The sequence below is a fragment of the Brachycentrus maculatus genome, unplaced genomic scaffold (genome assembly GCF_059751285.1).
Source record: "Brachycentrus maculatus isolate JH-2025_06_01 unplaced genomic scaffold, ASM5975128v1 h1tg000792l, whole genome shotgun sequence".
NCBI lineage: Eukaryota > Metazoa > Arthropoda > Insecta > Trichoptera > Brachycentridae > Brachycentrus > Brachycentrus maculatus.
Window position 1 is genome coordinate 203 of NW_028281520.1, and position 18,874 is coordinate 19,076.

General features: G+C 34.8%; 1 protein-coding gene across 1 annotated transcript; it reads right to left on the bottom strand.

Annotated features, from left to right (window-relative positions):
• Positions 1–335: 335 nt before the first annotated feature.
• Positions 336–18,228, bottom strand: LOC148300195 (maltase A1-like). Its single transcript, XM_088275116.1, has 8 exons — positions 18,069–18,228; positions 15,717–15,896; positions 12,474–12,637; positions 11,531–11,656; positions 8,922–9,377; positions 6,480–6,587; positions 1,242–1,490; positions 336–458 (listed from the first exon to the last, which is right to left on the bottom strand). The coding sequence occupies exons 1-8, from the start codon at positions 18,220–18,222 to the stop codon at positions 357–359; spliced, it is 1,539 nt and encodes a 512-aa protein (XP_088131242.1). The 5' UTR covers positions 18,223–18,228; the 3' UTR covers positions 336–356.
• Positions 18,229–18,874: the final 646 nt, after the last annotated feature.

The following is an 18,874-nucleotide window of genomic DNA, read 5'->3' on the forward strand; positions in this document are numbered from 1 at the left end:
ATTTTGGTTTCATGCTGGTTTAATGTTAGTCTTGTACCTAAATTTAATTGATATACACAATCTATGATTTTCTACGAAACATTGATGTCTGCCTCCGTAGTGTAATGGTCAGTACACCCGGCTACCGTTCTGGATGTCCCGGGTTCGATTCCCAGGGGGGGTCAAATAAAGCGATTTTTTCACTCTAATATTTATTCAATATTACCCTGGACTGGTACCTAAAGCGGAAGGCTGATCACCTTTCCTTCATGTGTTAATGATCGAGATAACATTATTATATATTATATGATGCAGTGCTCTATGCACCATCGGGTGCGGATGAGGGTTTGAATGAATGAATAATTTTGTAAATAAACTTACCTCATTATCGCCAAAATATTTTCAGAAACGGGCTTCACAGTCAGATCTCCTTCCATCATTACTTTGTTGTTCCTTAATGCAACCAACTCTTGATAAAACTGAAATTTGATTAGTGTGGTTGTCAATCATGGGTGAATATTACACATGTATAAACTGAAACCATATCATATTTATTTATCAACTTGGCATTTATTTTTTTAGAACTCTATATATATACTCGTTTGCCTCCGTAGTGTAATGGTCAACACGCTCGGCTACCGTTCTGGAGGTCCCGGGTTCGATTCCCAAGGGGGTTAAAATAAATATAAGTGATTTTTTCACTGTAATATTTATTCAATATTACCATGGACTGGTACCTGAAGCGGAGGGCTGATCACCTTTCCTTCATGTGTAAACGATCAAGATAACACTACGTTTATATGACACAGTGCCCTATGCACCATTGGGATGCGGATAAGGGTTTTATTATTATTATTATATATACTTTAAACATTTAAATCAATCTCTGATTTGAGTCTATTAAAATATTTATTTTATTTTTAAAACAAATATTCTGTGACAATATTTTTCCCCTCTTAGGGCATTTTCAAATTAAATTAAATAGGTTTGAAAATGCCCGAACAAGGCGAAACAATTGACATTGAATTTTTATATTTATCTTTAAAAAATATAACAAACATTTATGTAGACTCAAATCAGTGTTCGATTAAAATATTTAAAGAACAGTCTTTCATGGGTAGTAATCCCTGTAAATACCTAGACTTCTATATTCTTCTTCATCTATGGTGAGATATCAATTTCATCAAAAGATAATGTAGATTTGTGAGAATAAACTTATTTTCTGTTCTGTTTTATCTATGGTCAGTGCCAAACACCCTCACCTTGTAGTGACTCTTGGTAGCTGCTTGCTGTGCCTTGAGGTTCACAGTCTTGTAGTTGCTGGCAACGGGCAGCCAAGTCTTGTTGGCGGTGGAGAAACCCGCGTTCTTGGTGTCGTCCCAGTGGTAGGGAGTGCGCGCGGGGTCCCTGGAAGTCTTGTAGTAGTTGATGGGGTCGTCGGTGTTGCAAGCTTGCGGGTCCTTGGTTTCTTCCCAGCTGACTGCGCCGTCTGTCATCGCCAATTCTTCTCCCTAGAATGATTTATAATTAACTCTTGTCCCTCAGCATTTGTCACTTTATTACTCTTCTTCTTTTGTGCGTGTCGTGTCAGGTCCACCTGACTTCGACTATCACTTGAGAGTAATTATCTTTGTCTTGGGCAGCTCTAAACAGCGCCTCGACGGTTTTGATCCGCGTCCAATTTCGTCGACCCTATGAATAAATAAATATTTTATTGTACTTTAGTCCATTTCCGGAAAATATTTCCACTGTGATTCATTTGTCATCTTTCTCTCTTAAATTTTTTTTTAAACAAATGTCAAATTGCAATAATTTTATTTGCTTCTTCTTCACCTTCTTTTTGTAGATCCTTGGGATCTGTTTGTGCCTCCGCATGTCGCTCTTGGGATGTTGACTCCCAGCTGTCTTTCCATCTTTTCGGAGGTCTGCCTGGGGGTCTGTGTCCTTCAGGGTTGCCTTGGAGGGCGATACGTGGAAGTCTATCTTCTGACATTCTGTTTATATGTTCCTTCCAGTATCGCCTTTGTTGTCGTCCCCACCTCACGATATCCTCCGTCTCACACATGCTCCGGATGTCGATATTTCTTACTCGGTCTCGCAATGTGTTTCCAGTTATGGATCGGAGAGTCTTCATCTCGGAAGTTCGAAGGCGAGATTTTGTTCCGGAAGTATCTGCTCTTGCCTCAATCCCATATGTGGCTTTTGGTCGAACACATGTTTTGTATATTTTCATTTTACTTTCTATTCTCATGTGTTTGTTCCTCCACACCGAGTTTCTGAGGCATCCCGATATAACTGCAGTCTTGTTTATTTGTTTCTGAGTATCATCATATAGATCACCGTAGCTACTGATGTCAACTACAAGATATTTGAATTTCATCACGTGTTCAACGATTCTGTTGTTTACAACTGATTTGCATCTAACTGGACTCTTTGATATAGTCATGCTTTTAGTCTTGCCAATGAATATCATCATGTTGAACTTTTCCGATGTCAAGTGGAGCTTGAGAAGCATTCTTTGCAATTTTATTTTAATTTTAATAATTTTAATGTAATAATTTTATTTTAATTTTAATGACCCAATGATGGAATGATATTCCAAAACGGGTAGTTGCAAATAAGTGTTTAAAAAAGTGGTATTACACAAAGTGAACAATGGATGGTAAGGAGAGTGTTTTATTACCATACCACAAAATTATCAATGCTTCTAACCGGATCCACGCGGCTCGCATAACCGAATGTGTTTTCATAAAACATACCCCATACGCGGCTGACATAACCGTATGTGTTTTTACTTTGCTCCAAGTTTCGAACCTCAGTTCAACTTGGAGGGATTTTTTCATGGTGTGGAACTTTGGATAAAATAATACGTCAATCCTTGGCCTCATGACATCTGTTGAAATATCTGACTAATAATTTGTAACATCACAAGGATAAATAAAATAACAGATCCCTGATTTTTCTTGCGGTCGGTAATTAGTCTGCGCCATAATCATGCCTTATATCTGTCTCACTCTCGACGCTACGCATCGCCAGTGGGTAAGAGTGACACACGATGCGTGCTTTGATTTATTTATGTTACGATCTTATTTGTTTATATTACGATATGTTTCAAGAATAATGTGACACAAGTGTATTATAGAGTACCAAAAAGGCAAAATGAATCCCATTGAACGCTTTTGTTTAGGAAAATAAATAGTTTCTTAACTAAATACATGATAAAAGTAATCATTTTAAAAACGGTGAAATACCGCCGCGCACGGGCGTCTCTCAGGAACAAAGTTGACGCGGTTAAAAGGTTAATATACAAAATACTTTATTGTATTTATTCATTAATTTATTTATTTTTCATACACAATTACAATTTACAATAATGCTACTAAGTTTTCCAAGCCGAGGGCAAATTTCACAAAACTTAATTATACAATTATATGAAAAATAAATTGTTTATGACAATCAATCAAATAAGACATTGCAAAATAATGCGAACTATTTCAGATCTACCCAACTCCATTATCCATTTATGAGTAGCATTTTTAAACTTAGTTTTGATATTTTATCGACTTTATGGATAGTGGAAGCAGATTGTACAACTTTACTGCATAATAATCAAAGTGGGTGGTTGGAGCGGTACGTGCAGAGCTGTCAAGGGATAACTGGAGAAGAGTCACTGCTTCGATAAGGGTCACAACTCTCAGCAATGAGGATTAAGATGGAGAAGAATCAATGTTCTTTCGGTCAAAAAAGGTTTTTATTATCATTATTAGCGTTATAATCAACTTTTTCAAGTACCTAAATGTAATACTGATTTTGCCAGAAATACTACAATTAACCGCATTATGGATACTTATAATAAAATGTTACTAAAATGTTTTAAATTGAAAAGCACTAATTCCATAAAAAATGACATAAGCAGGAAATTAGGTGAATGATTGATCGTTGCTGTTTGTTCAACAAGCCAACTGTTTATAATCCCTGTTTGTTGGATGATTTATGTTGACATGGAATAGGTACTACACACACACACACACACACACACTCACCCCAACCAACATAACTTTCGTAAGAATAGCATTATCGGAGTATTTTTTTAATTGGCCATAGTTTTGTTAATTAATGTTGTATAACATATTGTTTTGTAGTGGCTGTAAAAATCCCAAATAAAATAAATAAAAAATAAAAATAATTATTATTATAACTTCATGTTGATATAATTGCAATGATCATTTTGACAATTCTGCTTATAATTGAACATACTTGCGTTAATTTTTTGAATTTGTATATATGCTATTGCATATATACAAGACTATTGTCTTACTACTATTTTACATCCAGGTCTACATTCACCCCTTTCAAAAACCATGACTGATTTCAACATCGTAATAAATCAAAATATTTTATAAAAAGTAAATGATATAATGTAATATGTCCGCCTCCGTAGTGTAATGGTCAGCATGCTCGGCTACCGTTCTGGAGGTCCCGGGTTCGATTCCCAGGGGGGTTTAATAAATATAAGTGATTTTTTCACTCTAATATTTATTCAATATTACACTGGACTGGTACCTGAAGTGGAGGGCTGATCACCTTTCCTTCATGTGTAAAACGATCGAGATAACACTGCGTTTATATGAAGCAGCGCCCTATGCACCATTGGGGTGCGGTAAGGGTTTTATATTTTATAAATGATATAATGATACTGTCCGCCTCCGTAGTTAATGGTCAGCACGCTCGGCTACCGTTCTGGAAGTCCTGGGTTCGATTCCCATGGGCATTTGATTCCATTTTTTTTACTTTAATATTTATTCAATATTACCCTGAAGCGCAGGGCTGATCATCTTTCCTTCGTGTGTAACCAATCAAGATAACACTGCGTTTATATGATGCAGTTTCATATGCACCATCGGGTGCGGATAAGGATATGAAGAGGAAATGATGACAATTCTGCTTATTATTGAACATCCTTGCGTTAATTTTTTGAACTTGTATATATGCAATTATCTTGGACCCCTTTCACATGTAGTTAGAATTTCAATAGATTTGGAGATATGGCTGATTATGACACCATTAGAATAATTTAAAAAAATATGTTTTACCTCAAATTGCGACACCTTAACCTGTCCGGGAGTATGGACATAAATTAATGTAATTGCGAATTTTCCTTAAAAGAGTATCGACGTTAGTGAACGTCGAAGTCCGTCAGTCAATTAGTATGATGTAACTTGTTTAGCAATGACATCTGTGGATATTTGTGTGTAATTTTGTCATAGTTGAAAAATATTTCAAATAGGTGTTTTTTTTTAATAAAATTATTTTAATAATTAAAGAAAACACTTCGTTTTTTACCACTTGAGTTTAATTATAGACTACATGTTTCAGAAGCTAAACTTCCATCATTCAGGTCAAACTGCGAGAAATTTAAAGATTAGAATTAAAGAACATCAAAGCGGTCTTGTTAGTAATTATTTTTCGGAATTTGCAAATCATATAATAGATACTAATCACTCATTTCACTCCCATAAATTAAAATTATTACACCTTGTTCCATATAAAGGCCAAATTATGAATTATCTTGAAAATTTAGAAATACAAAAAAACCTGAATTCTAATAATAATTTATTAAATAATATATTGTTTCAAAATTCTTCGCCATTGCTTTCAATTTTTCCTTTGTTTTCAAACTCCGTTCCTTGACTAACCCCTTCCCCTTACTTTCCCCCTATCCTTATTTATAGAACAATTTTATATTTTATATTTTAGTTATTATACAGACCTGAATGATGGAAGTTTAGCTTCTGAAACATGTAGTCTATAATTAAACTCAAGTGGTAAAAAACGAAGTGTTTTCTTTAATTATTGTAACATGTCTTACCACAAAGTTAATGCCGAAACAATAAATAAAATTATTTTAACATAATTTCTATCTTCATAATACATCGATTTGATGAAATAATTTTTTTTTCATGTAAAAAGAACCCACTCCCAAGAGAAAGTCGGACATCAATTTTTGTACTCCCGGAAAGGTTAAATATTGATATAGTATCCGCAGAGTGAACAACTCATATCGCCCACTCCTTTCAAGAACGTCATAAATCAAAATACTTGATTTTTCAGGAGAACGTTTTTAAAGTTTAAAAATATAATACAATGTATTAGAAAAAAATATCAAGCCACTTATTGAACTTTTTACTATGCAACAGATCTTTTTAGGTAAAACCTGAAGGTTTTTTCTCCATTTGAAAAATATTTAGTATATTTAAAAACATAATTATACAATACCTTTTCTTCAAAATGCAAAAACAACACTTTCTGCCCTGTAGCGGGTAAATATTAAGTTAAAAATATGCCACTTTTGCTGTAGTACATAGTATATATATATAGTACATTTTCTGGGCATCCCGAAAACATGCACAACTGAAAATTGACGATTTTTTATTTATGACGTTCTTGAAAGGAGTGAGCGATATGTCTGATAAAATAAATTATCAATTGATTGTGTTTACCTGGTATGTGAGAGCAACTCCTGGTAATACTAAAGCTACCATGTTCATAATGTCTGCCCTGTTTATGCCTTGCCTTGAAGCCATCCTGCTATTATCGTGATTTCCATTCTGAACAAAAAAAAAATGTAACAGTTAATCCACGGTGAAATTCTAAGACACTTAAATTTTATATTACGGGGCTCGGGTATAGGTAATAATAACTCGTAATCAGGATGCAATCGGTTTATTCAACAAGTCGCCATGACAGTACAATGACAAGTGTGTGCAGTCTTCCCTGCCTCAATCTCATAAGGGATAACGTAAACATTTCCCGCGTACACCCCGCCCTGCCCCTAGCGGGCGCTCGGGGTCATAGTTCATGTTGCTAGAATTATTACGCCGTAAAATTTAGTTGGTCATTCAATACATTCTTGCATTTTTATGCTATGACATATTTTAATATTTTGACAACAAATATGCATATATTGGCTGTACATCAGCCTTGCTTATTTATTCCTAACTACATATTGTCCGCCTCCGTGTTGTAATGGTCAGCCTGTTTAGCTACCGTGCTGCAGGTCCCGGGTTCGATTCCCAGGGGGGTTTAAAAAAATATTAGTGATTTCACACTGTAATATTTATTTAATATTACCCTGGACTGGTTCCTGAGGCGCAAGAGTGATCACCTTGCCTTCATGTAAGTAATGATCAAGATAACACTGCGTCAATTCGATGCAGTGCCCTGTGCACCATTGGGTGCGGATAAGGGTTATAAGTAAATAAGTAACATAATACGAGATTATGACAGGTGCGGCGTAGTTCGGTAGACGCTCGACTGCAAAACTGGCGTCGCGGGTTCGATTCCCGCCAATTGTAAAATAAATTCAAGAAAGATTTGTTTTCAATTAGTCTGGGTGTTTACAATGTATCTTTCACATTTACCTTCCCTATCCTTACTATCCCACCTGCAGACAAGTTTCTAATAATACAGGGTTTTAGAGTTATTTCTTTTTTTTTTTTAAATTGAAAACCTTATTCCTATCTGAAACATTACTATCATACTTTGAAATACTAACTGTCCATCATATTATCCCTATTATTTTTTGACATCTCATCAAAGATGAAGAAGAGTATGGAAGTCTGGGCATTTACGGGGCTGACGACCGTCATAGGCTGGTTTAAGTGATCACTTTACACACGTGTAACATTCACCAATTCTACCCATTATTGACAACCACACTACTCAAATTCTTGGAAGTTCTATATATATATGAACCAATTTAGACACCTTGTTCTTGAATCACTAGAACTTCACTAGAGACATCTATTGGTGAGATGTAAAGAAGCTTTTTACTAAGCAGAAACTCTTATATTAGTATGTGAGGTCCGAATCCTGGATTATAATCACACACATGAGAAACACCAGAAAATACCATTTTCATTTCTATTATTTAAGCTTATAATTTATCCCTTATTTGAATTCCTATATCTCTCAACTCATTTCTTATTCTATATCCTACCTCCTATATCTTCCTTATTGTATCCGCAACTACAGTCGTGTGAATATAAATGTTGAATTTGTACAAGTGCCATCTGCTCACTGATCCAAAGATCTCTAAAAGATACAAATCTTACCAACTTGATTGGTTGGAAGATATTGCTTTATAGCGATAAGCCTGCCAATGTACATACGATTTGGACGAGAATATCAATAATTAATACATACTATATAAATACTTGGGAGTAACTCTTTGAGGTGTTTGGAATGTATGACGAGATAATGACTAAGAGAGTATATTTGGCAAATATAAACAGGAAAACAGAATGAAGACATCCAAGAATTACTTCATCTATCAGATGAAAAGAATATGGAAGTCTGGGCATTTACAGGGATTACAACCGTCATAGGCTAGTTCAAGTGTTCACTTCACACACATGTAACGTAACAACCCAGACTTGTGCCGTGGCATGGTTGGGTAGACGCTTGACTACGAAACTGGGCGTCGCGGGTTCGATTCCCGCCAATTCCAAAATGAATTCAAGAAAGATTTGTTTTCAATTGGTCTGGGTGTTTGCGATGTATTTTTCACATTTACCTTCCCTATTCTTACTATCCTACCTGCAGACAAGCATCTAAAATAGAAATTTTACAGGTTATTCCTTTTTAAAAAAGAAAAGACTTATACCATTTTCTTCTTCATTTATGTTGAGATGTCAAAAATAATTGAAAAAATAGCTCCTAGTTGGAGATGATCCAGATTTGTGAATAAGTATTTGTACACACTCAAAATGTTGTAAATCTATCAGAACCTCTGGTAGTCTCAAAAGTCTACATAATTTGATTGCGTGAATGACTAGATGTAGAGAAAGCTAAGAGTATATGTCAGGACAGACGAGTGTGGCGTTCCACTCTCTCTGCCCACCCCTACAGCGATGCGGATGGTATTAAAAGGGAATACTCACCACCCAGTTGGCAGTTTGCCCTACAGGCATGTAGGTCTCCCACTTGTCGATGACAAATTTAAAGTCCCTGGCATCTGAATTGTTGTTGATCCCGTTCAGGAACTCGAAATTGAATGGAAGGTGTGCTCCCTGGACCGTTCCGTTTCCGTAATACCTCATGACCGACTTGACGTCTGCGTAGGCCTCCACCAACATCACCCGAGGTACGCCATCCTTCTTCTCAAACTCGTCCAGCACCGCCCTCCACTGGTAGATCATGTCGTAAGTAGGCTCCTGGTTCTGGGTGTATATGTGGTCCAGGTAACCGTAGTCGTCGGGAGAAGGCCCGATTACGTTGGACAGAGGCTCATCGGGAAACTTTCCACCAAAGTCGTTTGGGTCTACTTCAAATAAAAATGGAACCGCGTCCACTCTAAACCCTGCTACTCCTTTTTCTAACCAGAACCGCAAAACGCTCTAAAAAACATTTTTTAAAAAACATATCGTAGGTATACTGGCAAAAAGCGTATACACGATAATATGCAATTACGACTTCATGATGCACATTATAAAGTTTTCAACGTTATATAAACTGATAAAATACACTAAATAGTTCGAAATGACATACATATGTGGTTTTACAAATAAATTCAACTTTAAGTTTAGTTTTGTCCGCCTCCGTAGTGTAATGGTCAACACGCTCGGCTACCGTTTTGGAGGTCCCGGGTTCGATTCCCAGGGGGGCTAAAACAAATATAAGTGATTTTTTCACTGTAATATTTATTCAATATTACCCTGGACTGGTACCTGAAGCGGAGGGCTGATCACCTTTCCTTCATGTGTTATCGATCAAGATAACACTGCGTTTATATGATATAGTGCCCTATGCACCATTGGGGTGCGGATAAGGGTTTTATTAATTTTATTATTAAGTTTAACAGTGAGTATTTTATGTAGGCTAAAAGCTTTAAATAACAGGGATTATTCAAACAAGGATTTTAAATTAACGTTTTTGCCAGTATACCCAGGATATGATGTGTTCCATGATATTTATAAAGTACTTGCTGTACCTGGCAATGCGTTGCTGTGGCTCAGTCTGGTTAAATGAAAAAGAAAACATATATAAAGCATACATTTTTTACCTTTTCAAATAAATAAAAAATAGTTCTTTTTTATGAATGCATGAATAAATTGTATCTCCCTAGGTGAAGCGGTATAGGTACGCATATTCAAATCTATCAAACAGGACACATTTTTATGAAATTTTAATTTGGAACAAAAACCTGACAAATATACCAAGTGAGATTCTTCTGGGTTTCCAAATATCAAAATGGTGTATGAAAACTGTCAATGTGAAAATAGTTTTATGCATATTTCTGTTCATGTTTTTTTTTTGTTTTTACAGGAATCACCGCGGGTACGCACACAATAATTCTTGTAAGTTTCATCTCAAGCATTTGAATAGTATAGATGTCTCTCTCTCTTTGGTTTCAATCCTGCCGATTGGTCTGTAGCAACAGATGACATCTCTTTCGCCATTCTCGCCTATTTTCGGAAGTCCTCTTCAGCTCCTCATACGTCGAGCAGCCCATGTCTTCGTATAAGTCGCTTAGGTATTCGCGGCGCGGGCGTCCTCTGGCGTTTATTCCCTCGATCGTCCCCTCTATTATTTAGTTCAGGAAACCCTCTTGTCTTAGCACGTGACCGATCCATTCATCGCGTCTTTTGGAGATAGTGGCGAGTAGGTACTTCCTTTCCTTGATCAATCGTAGCACCTCGTAGTTGGAGATACGATGCGAGCATCGAATGTTAGGGATCTGGGCGTTAGATTTGTGAGCACCCTGACATTTCACCATCACATAGAGGCAGTCGGTGGTAATGCATTGAAAATGCTAGGATTTGTTCTGCGTACTGCCAGGGTATTCGAAAATACCTGCGTGCTGAGAACTCTTTATAACACCTTGGTGCGAAGTAGACTCGAGAGTGGCTCGATGATCTGGGGGCCACACGAGCTTGAGTACTCTCTTATGGTAGAGAAAGTCCAAAAGAAGTTTTAGAGGGATCTATCTCTACATGAGAGAGTACGGCTATTATCCTTGGCTCTACCCGACCCAGTTTCTCCAGGGTATGCTTGGCTACAATAGTTTAGAGACTAGAAGGAATGTGTATTTAATTACGCATTTTTATCCATTGTTGCGCGGTATGATCGATAATCCTGAAATTATCCGGAGCATTGGTCTGTATGTTCCCGATAGTTACCTAAAACAGCGTCGACATAGATTGTTTCACATTCCTATACACAGGACCAACCTGCCGATGGTTATGCCTGTAGGAAGAACTACCGCTATGTTGAACAATATCACATTGGATATTGATCTGTTCCATGTGTCGGAAGGAGTTTTCCGAAGCGGGATTCTTCTACACCTTTAAGTCTTCTTGCTTACTTTTACTTTTAATATATACACCTTGAATATTGTTTGTTATGTATATATTATTTTTTTATTGAATAAATTGAATTGAATTGAATAATTTGAATTGAAATTGAATTGAGATATGGTCTCTCCAGGATATCCCGAGCATTCTTCTATAGATATAAACATACATACAAAGAATATCATATTTCATTTTACCTTCATTTCTTCTACCAACAGTGGCTCCCTGTAGTTGAGATCTGGTTGGCCGATGACGAATTGGTGCAGATAGTACTGTCCCCTCTCTGCGTTGTATTCCCAAGCACTCTTGCGGAATACACTTACCTAGAAATAATTGTAACAAATAAAATATATACACATATTTTTCTCTTTTCGTCTGCCTCTAAAGTGCAGTGGTTACCTTACTGGAGGTCTAGGGTTCGATTCCCAAGATGCTCAAAATAAGTATAAAATATTCTCTCTCATATTCAATCAATTTTGTCCCGCACTGGAAGTCCCAGGTTAGATTCCCAGGATGGGGTCAAATAAATATAAATGATTTTTTCACTCTAATATTTATTCAATATTACCCTGGACTGGGACCTGAAGCGGAGGGCTGATCACCTTTCCTTCATGTGTTAACGATCGAGATAACACTGCATTTATATGATACAGTGCCTTATGCATCATCGGGTGCGGATAAGGGTTTTTTTTTATTTTAAAACTTGGCTAATTTGTCCGCCTCCGTGGTTAGCGTGTTTAGCTACCGAGAGTTCCGGGTTCAATTCCCAGGGAGGGAGGGGGTGAAAATAAATATAAGTGATTTTACACTCTAATATTTATTTAATATTACCATAGACTGGTCCCTGAAGCGCAGGAGTGATCACCTCGCATTCATGTAAGTAAATATCAAGATAACACTGCGTCAATATGATGCAGTGCCCTATGCACCATTGGGTGCGGATAAGATAAGGGTTAGAAGAAGACTTGGCTAATTAGTAGTAATTAATAATCAACATTGGTACAGATGGGGTTCAGAAAAAAATTATGTATATAAACATGCAATGAATATGCTAATCTATATGAAAAATATTAAATAATTAAAACTTTGCATAAATGCAATCCAGATTTATCTGTATAATTTGATACAACTCATATTTACCCAATTATTTGGAGGAAGTGTTTTCCCAGGATTATTAGGATCAGGTTTTCCATCTACCCACACAAAATAGTTCTCATATCCTTTAGTCCTGTTGGCAGATAGACGGAACCAGTCGCTCTCATTGCTGCTGTGATTTGGTACAAAATCCAGAATTACTTTGATACCTGTAAAAATGAAAAGCCTCGAAATAATAAAAATAATCTTTGATGATTTATATAGCGCCATTTTCGTAAAAAAAACTTCCTCAAGGGCGCTTATACAGGTATGGATTATGATATGAAAATGATAACGACAGATAAAAAGAATAATTTTTTTTTTTTGAAAATCGTCATCATGAGTCTGAAGGCAGGAAAGTGGAGCCGCCATATTGTTGCGCCTTCTTCTCGGTCTTCTTGGGCCGGAGCATGGCCAAGCTGTTGGACAGGACGCCTCACTGTGTAATGGTAATGCCGGAGAGCAGCTTGTTAAGGTCCCGTCATTGTGGATATTCAACTGCAGATGGCGGGGTGATGCTGGTCTTCTTGCTGTCACTGGCGGCATTGATGGGCATTTCCAACACCTTGGCAGCCAGGTACTCCATGACGGGGGCAAGGTAAGCGGGCGCACCAGCCCCAACTTTCTCAATGTAGTAGATCCGAGCTAGCGTGTTTTGGGGTTTTAAAATTGCTCCTATACTCCATAAAGATTAATAATTAAATGTGTTTTTTACTGTAAGGATATTTTTTCACAAATCTTTAACCTGTTAACCGGGCGGTACGCATAAATACGTCAAACGTAAACAATATCGGGTACAGGTAGGACATATGAATACGTCCTTGAAATATATGTTTATCATATTATATATATATATGGACGTATATTTTTCGAACAACAAAGGTATTAGTCATCCATGCATGTCTCGACATGAATTTAAGACACGGAGTAAATCAGTATTCGCGCCCGTTACAAGTTGCGTAATTGGACAGCGGACCGCCCGGTTAACAGGTTAATAAAAAATTGCACAAATAGAGTTGGAGTTAGCACATGTTTTTGGGTCGCTGTTGTCTATTGTATTCACTATATTGACATGGTCGTAGGGATGCAATTAACATGTGTTTTTTTTTCAAGATCAACTTCTCTCAAAAACGTTCCATTTCTCTAACTTGAGTTGCATTAAACTTAATAACTTTTTTCACTTTTAACTGTTTCAATTTACCACCAATTACAATATTTCTATACATATGCAAAAAATTACGGAGTTTAGATAAAAATATCCGGGGGAATATATTTAAACTTATGGAGCAGCTTCGGCCGGCAGCTATACAGCACCAAGCTAAAACACTACTACTACGAAACGTATTAATTTGTAAATGCATATATATATTTATTTAAAAATTACTCACACAATTACTAGAAAACCAGCTAAAGGATACAAATCACATATTAAACGCTACATAAAATAATTGCAGACCCACAAGATCAAAAACAAAATCAAATATAAACCATGTTTGGTAAGATAAAATCTATTCCCGTTATCTCTAAAATCATCATCTTTTTATTTATTATTTAGTATGGTTAAACAGTTTTAAAAAAATAGTTTTAATACATTTCTACTTTTACAGTCTTAAAATCAATGAAGCAGTTCTCTCTGATAAAGAGACTAAGCTCTTGTGCTTGGAGAGGGACATACACTTATATTTATTTTTTATGTTTGTTGGTAATTTATTTTTATTATACCTAAGTAATTTTTTGTGTTTTTTTCTTTCTTAGATTAACATGTACATAATTCATTTCATTTATTTTTTAGCATTTTAATGTCTTTCTTTTTTTTATCAATATCTTCATTCTGTAAGGTTAGGTTAGGTTAGGTTAAAAATAGTTTTAATACATTTCTACTTTTAAAGTCTTAAAATCAATGAATCAGTTCTCTCTGATAAAGAGACTAAGCTCTTGGAGAGGGACATACACTTATATGTATTTTTTATGTTTGTTGGTAATTTATTTTTACTATACCTAATTAATTTTTTGTGTTTTTTTCTTTCTTAGATTAACATGTACATAATTTATTTAATTTATTTTTTAGCATTTTAATGTCTTTCTTTTTTTATCAATATCTTCATTCTGTAAGGTTATTGACTTGGCTCCCAAATTTTCAAAGTTCTATTGGAATTGTTTGGTATTGTAAAGTCATGTTGGTATCTCGAAGATGTACTTTTCTGAGAAATGCTTTTTTTAAATTATAACAGAACTATTTATGAAGAGCTATTATTAATTGGATAATAGAGGTGAGTAGATATGAAATACATTGCGTCATTCGGCTATTTCATCCATGATGATTAATGATAGGTAACTAACAACTAATTTTTCAGAAAATAAATGTACAAATCGCTCACTCCTTTCAACAACGTCATATATCACAAATCTTCAATTTTCAGTTGTGCATGTTTTCGGAATGCTCAGAAAATGTACTATATCCCAACAAATGCGGCGTATATTTACTCGCTACAGGGCAGAAAGTGTTGTTTTTGCATATTGAAGAAAAGGTATTGTTTAATTATTTTTTTAAACATACTAAATATTTTTCAAATGGAGAAAACGGCATATATTATATTAAAATTCTAAATTTTCAGTTATACATGTTTTCGGAATGCCCAGAAAATGTACTATATATATATATATATATATATATATATATATATATATATATATATATATATATATATATATATATATACAGAAAATGTACTATATATATATATATATATATATACAGAAAATGTATATCCCAGCAAAAGCGGTATATTTTTAACTTAATATTTACCTGCTACAGGGGAGAAAGTGTTTTTTTTGCATATTGAAGAAAAGGTATTATTTAATTATTTTTTTAAACATACTAAATATTTTTCTAATGAAGAAAAAACCTTCAGGTTTTTATCTAAAAAGATCTGTTGCGCAGTAAAAAGTGCAATAAGTGGCTTGATATTTATTTTTAATACATTTCATTATATCTTAAACTTTGATGACGATCTCCTGAAAAATCCAAGTTTATTGATATATGACGTTGAAAGGAGTGAGCAAAATATTCTAAGTAGGACTTTATGATTGCTAGAATTTTTTTAATGATTAAAGAAAACACTTGTTTTTTACCACTTGTTTTTTACTCAAGTGGTAAAAAACAAGTGTTTTCTTTAATCATTGTAACATGTCTTACCACAAAGTTGCCGAAACAATAAATAAAATATAATTTTTTTAACATATACGCACCTAGATTCTTAGCTTGTAGCAGCAGATTTTCAAAGTCCGCCATAGTTCCATATTCAGGTTGAATTTCTTTAAAGTCTGCTATATCATATCCAAAATCATACATGGGAGACTTGTAAATTGGCGATAGCCAAATTGCTTCCACTCCGGCATCCTTAATATGAGATAATCCCTGGGTTATTCCTGAAAATTTTAAATTGTTTGATATCGAAAAGGACGTTTTTCCATTAAATATTGATATCACATTTTGTCATGACTTTGAAGGACAAATTAGGTTTTTTTAGGATATTTCATTTCAGTATTATTATTTTCAATAAGACTATTATTTGTTTTTCCCGGACTTTGTGGATTTATGATTGTTTATTTCACTATTTCATTATTATTGGTAAATAAATATTTCTTCTTCTTCTTATTATTATAGGCCTTGCGGCCTGTTTTTAAGAGGGATTAGCCTCCTGCGACGTCGATTCCCAGCTATCGGCCCATCTCTTTGGTGGTCTGCCCGAGAGTCGTCTACCATGGGGTTGGCCGTACAGTGTGATGTGGGGGAGTCTGGATGGTTCTATTCTCCTCACATGCGCATACCATTGTCTTCTTCGTTGCCTTCCCCACCTAACGACATCTTCGATCTCGCATATTTCCCTGATCTTGGCATTTCTGATTCTATCTCAAAGACTCTTGCCTGTTATGCTTCTCAGAGTCTTCATTTCTGACTCGCGTTTTTTTTTTTTTTTAATAAATATTTATGTATTAATTTTTAAATCATACGCAGACTTTTGAGTCTACAAAGTTGTATTTTATTAACAAAAACACATAAAAATTAATATTGTGGCAATTGTTTCGCCTAGTTATGGCATTTTCAAACGAATGTGAAGATCAAATAATAAAATACAACTTAGTAGACTCAAAAAATCTGTGTTTCAATTAAAAATTAATACTTAAATTTAAATGGAGTTCTACAAATTAAACGGCAAATCAATAAAAAATAGATAAATAAATAACCTATCCTGTTAAACATTTTTTTTTAGTTCTTATATTTTACATTTTTACTTATACTTTGTCCGCCTCCGTAGTGTAATGGTCAGCGTGCTCGGCTACCGCTCCGGAGGTTCTGGGCTCAATTCCAAATAAATATAAGTGATTTTTTCACTCTAATATTTATTCAATATTACCCTCGACTGGTACTTGAAGCGAAAGGGCTAATCACCTTTCCTTCGCGTGTTAACAATCAAGATAACACACTGCGTTTATATGATGCAGTGCCCTATGCACCATTGGGGTGCGGATAAGGGTTTGAAGAAGAAGAATATATTTTACATTCATAAATTTCAATTTTCATGCAAAGTTTAAGAATCAATTAATGCCTTTGTAACTTATGTGATTGATGTACATATTTGGGCATGTTCTGCCAGTTGCCTGTATATTGGTGCTGAGGGTGAGATGCTTAAATTTAATGATATTGGCACAATTTTATTTTTAATAATTTTCTTTTCTCCCTTATAAACATTTTGGGATATGTTATATACATTTGACTGTGTCCTTTGATATCGAATGTAAGTGTATTTAGTATTAATCATACTAAATTGACAGGCGCCGTGGCATACTTGGGTAGACGCTCGACTGCGAAACTGGCGTCGCGGGTTCGATTTCCGCCAATTGGAAAATGAATTCAAGAAAGATTATTTTTTTAATTAATCTGGGTGTTTGTGATGTATTTTTCACATTAACCTTTCCCATCCTTACTATCCTACCTGCAGACAAGCATCTAAAATAGACCCTTTAAAAAAAAATCCGGGTTATTCCTTTAAAAAAAAAACTAACTAAGAAACAGGCCGCTTTTCTGCAGGGGTAGTCAGAGAGAATAGAATGCCATATCAATCTGTTTTTGCAAACAATCTTCGCATTTTCCGTATTCATGCATTTCTTCATACATACCTATGATTATTATTATACTCCTTACCTCACCACTTTCAAGTATTTGAAATACTTGACTATGCCTAGTTTTCCACGGTCTTCCTAGGTATAGTGGAATGGATTTATTAAAATTTTATCATGGAAATAATATTTGCCGATTATTCTGACTCCTGACCTTACCACTTTCAAGTATTTAAAACACTAAATCATGCCAAATTTTTACAGCTGTTCCTTTACTTCTACCCAACCACACTAGCCTCATAATTTGTTTTTACTTTATACTAATCATATATAAAAAATATTTAAAAAAAATTAAGTGTAAAAGTGAACTGCTAGTAATAATACAACGATAAGAATAATCACACATTTTTTAATGGCTGAATGGAAGGTTAAGGACATGAGATCTGGTAAGAAGTGTTAAGATAAAAATAAAATTATTACCATTGAGATCTCCGACTCCGTCACCGTTGCTATCCTTAAAAGACCTCGGGTAAATCTGATAAACTACCGTTGTCTGCCACCACTTTGGTTGGCAAGATACAAATGGCATGGCCAAAGCCAGCACAAATATTGACAATCCCCACAGCGTCTTCATCGTGAACTGTTTATAGTTCACCGGATATTATCTCTTTTATACATTATACTCTATTATTTTTATTTATGTTGAAGTTGGTGAGATAAGTACTTTTCAAGTACCTACTTACAAATGTTTTTTATTACATGAAAAAAACTTGATTATTCACATTTCAAGGAATGTATGTTCGATCTATAAATCGCTCACTCCTTTCAACGTCATATGGTATATCAAAAATTGTCAATTTAAATTTGTGCATGTTTTCGGAATGCCCAGAAAATGTACTATTTCCCAGCAAAAGCGACATATTTTTAACTTCATATTTACCCACTATAGAGCAGAAAGTGTTGTTTTTGATTTTTGAAGAAAAGGTATTGTGTAATTATTTTTTTGAATGTACTAAATATTTTTCTAATGGAGAAAACACCTTCAGGTTTTACCTAAAAATATATTTTAAACTTAATATTTACCGGCTACAGGGCAGAAAGTGTTGTTTTTGCATTTTGAAAAAAAGGTATTGTTTAATAATTTTTTTAAATATACTAAATATTTTTCAAATGGAGAAAACACCTTCAGGTTTTACCTAAAAAGATCTGTTGCACAGTACAAAGTTCAATAACTGACTTGATATTTATTTTTAAAACATTTTATTGTATTCTTAAAAATTAAAAAC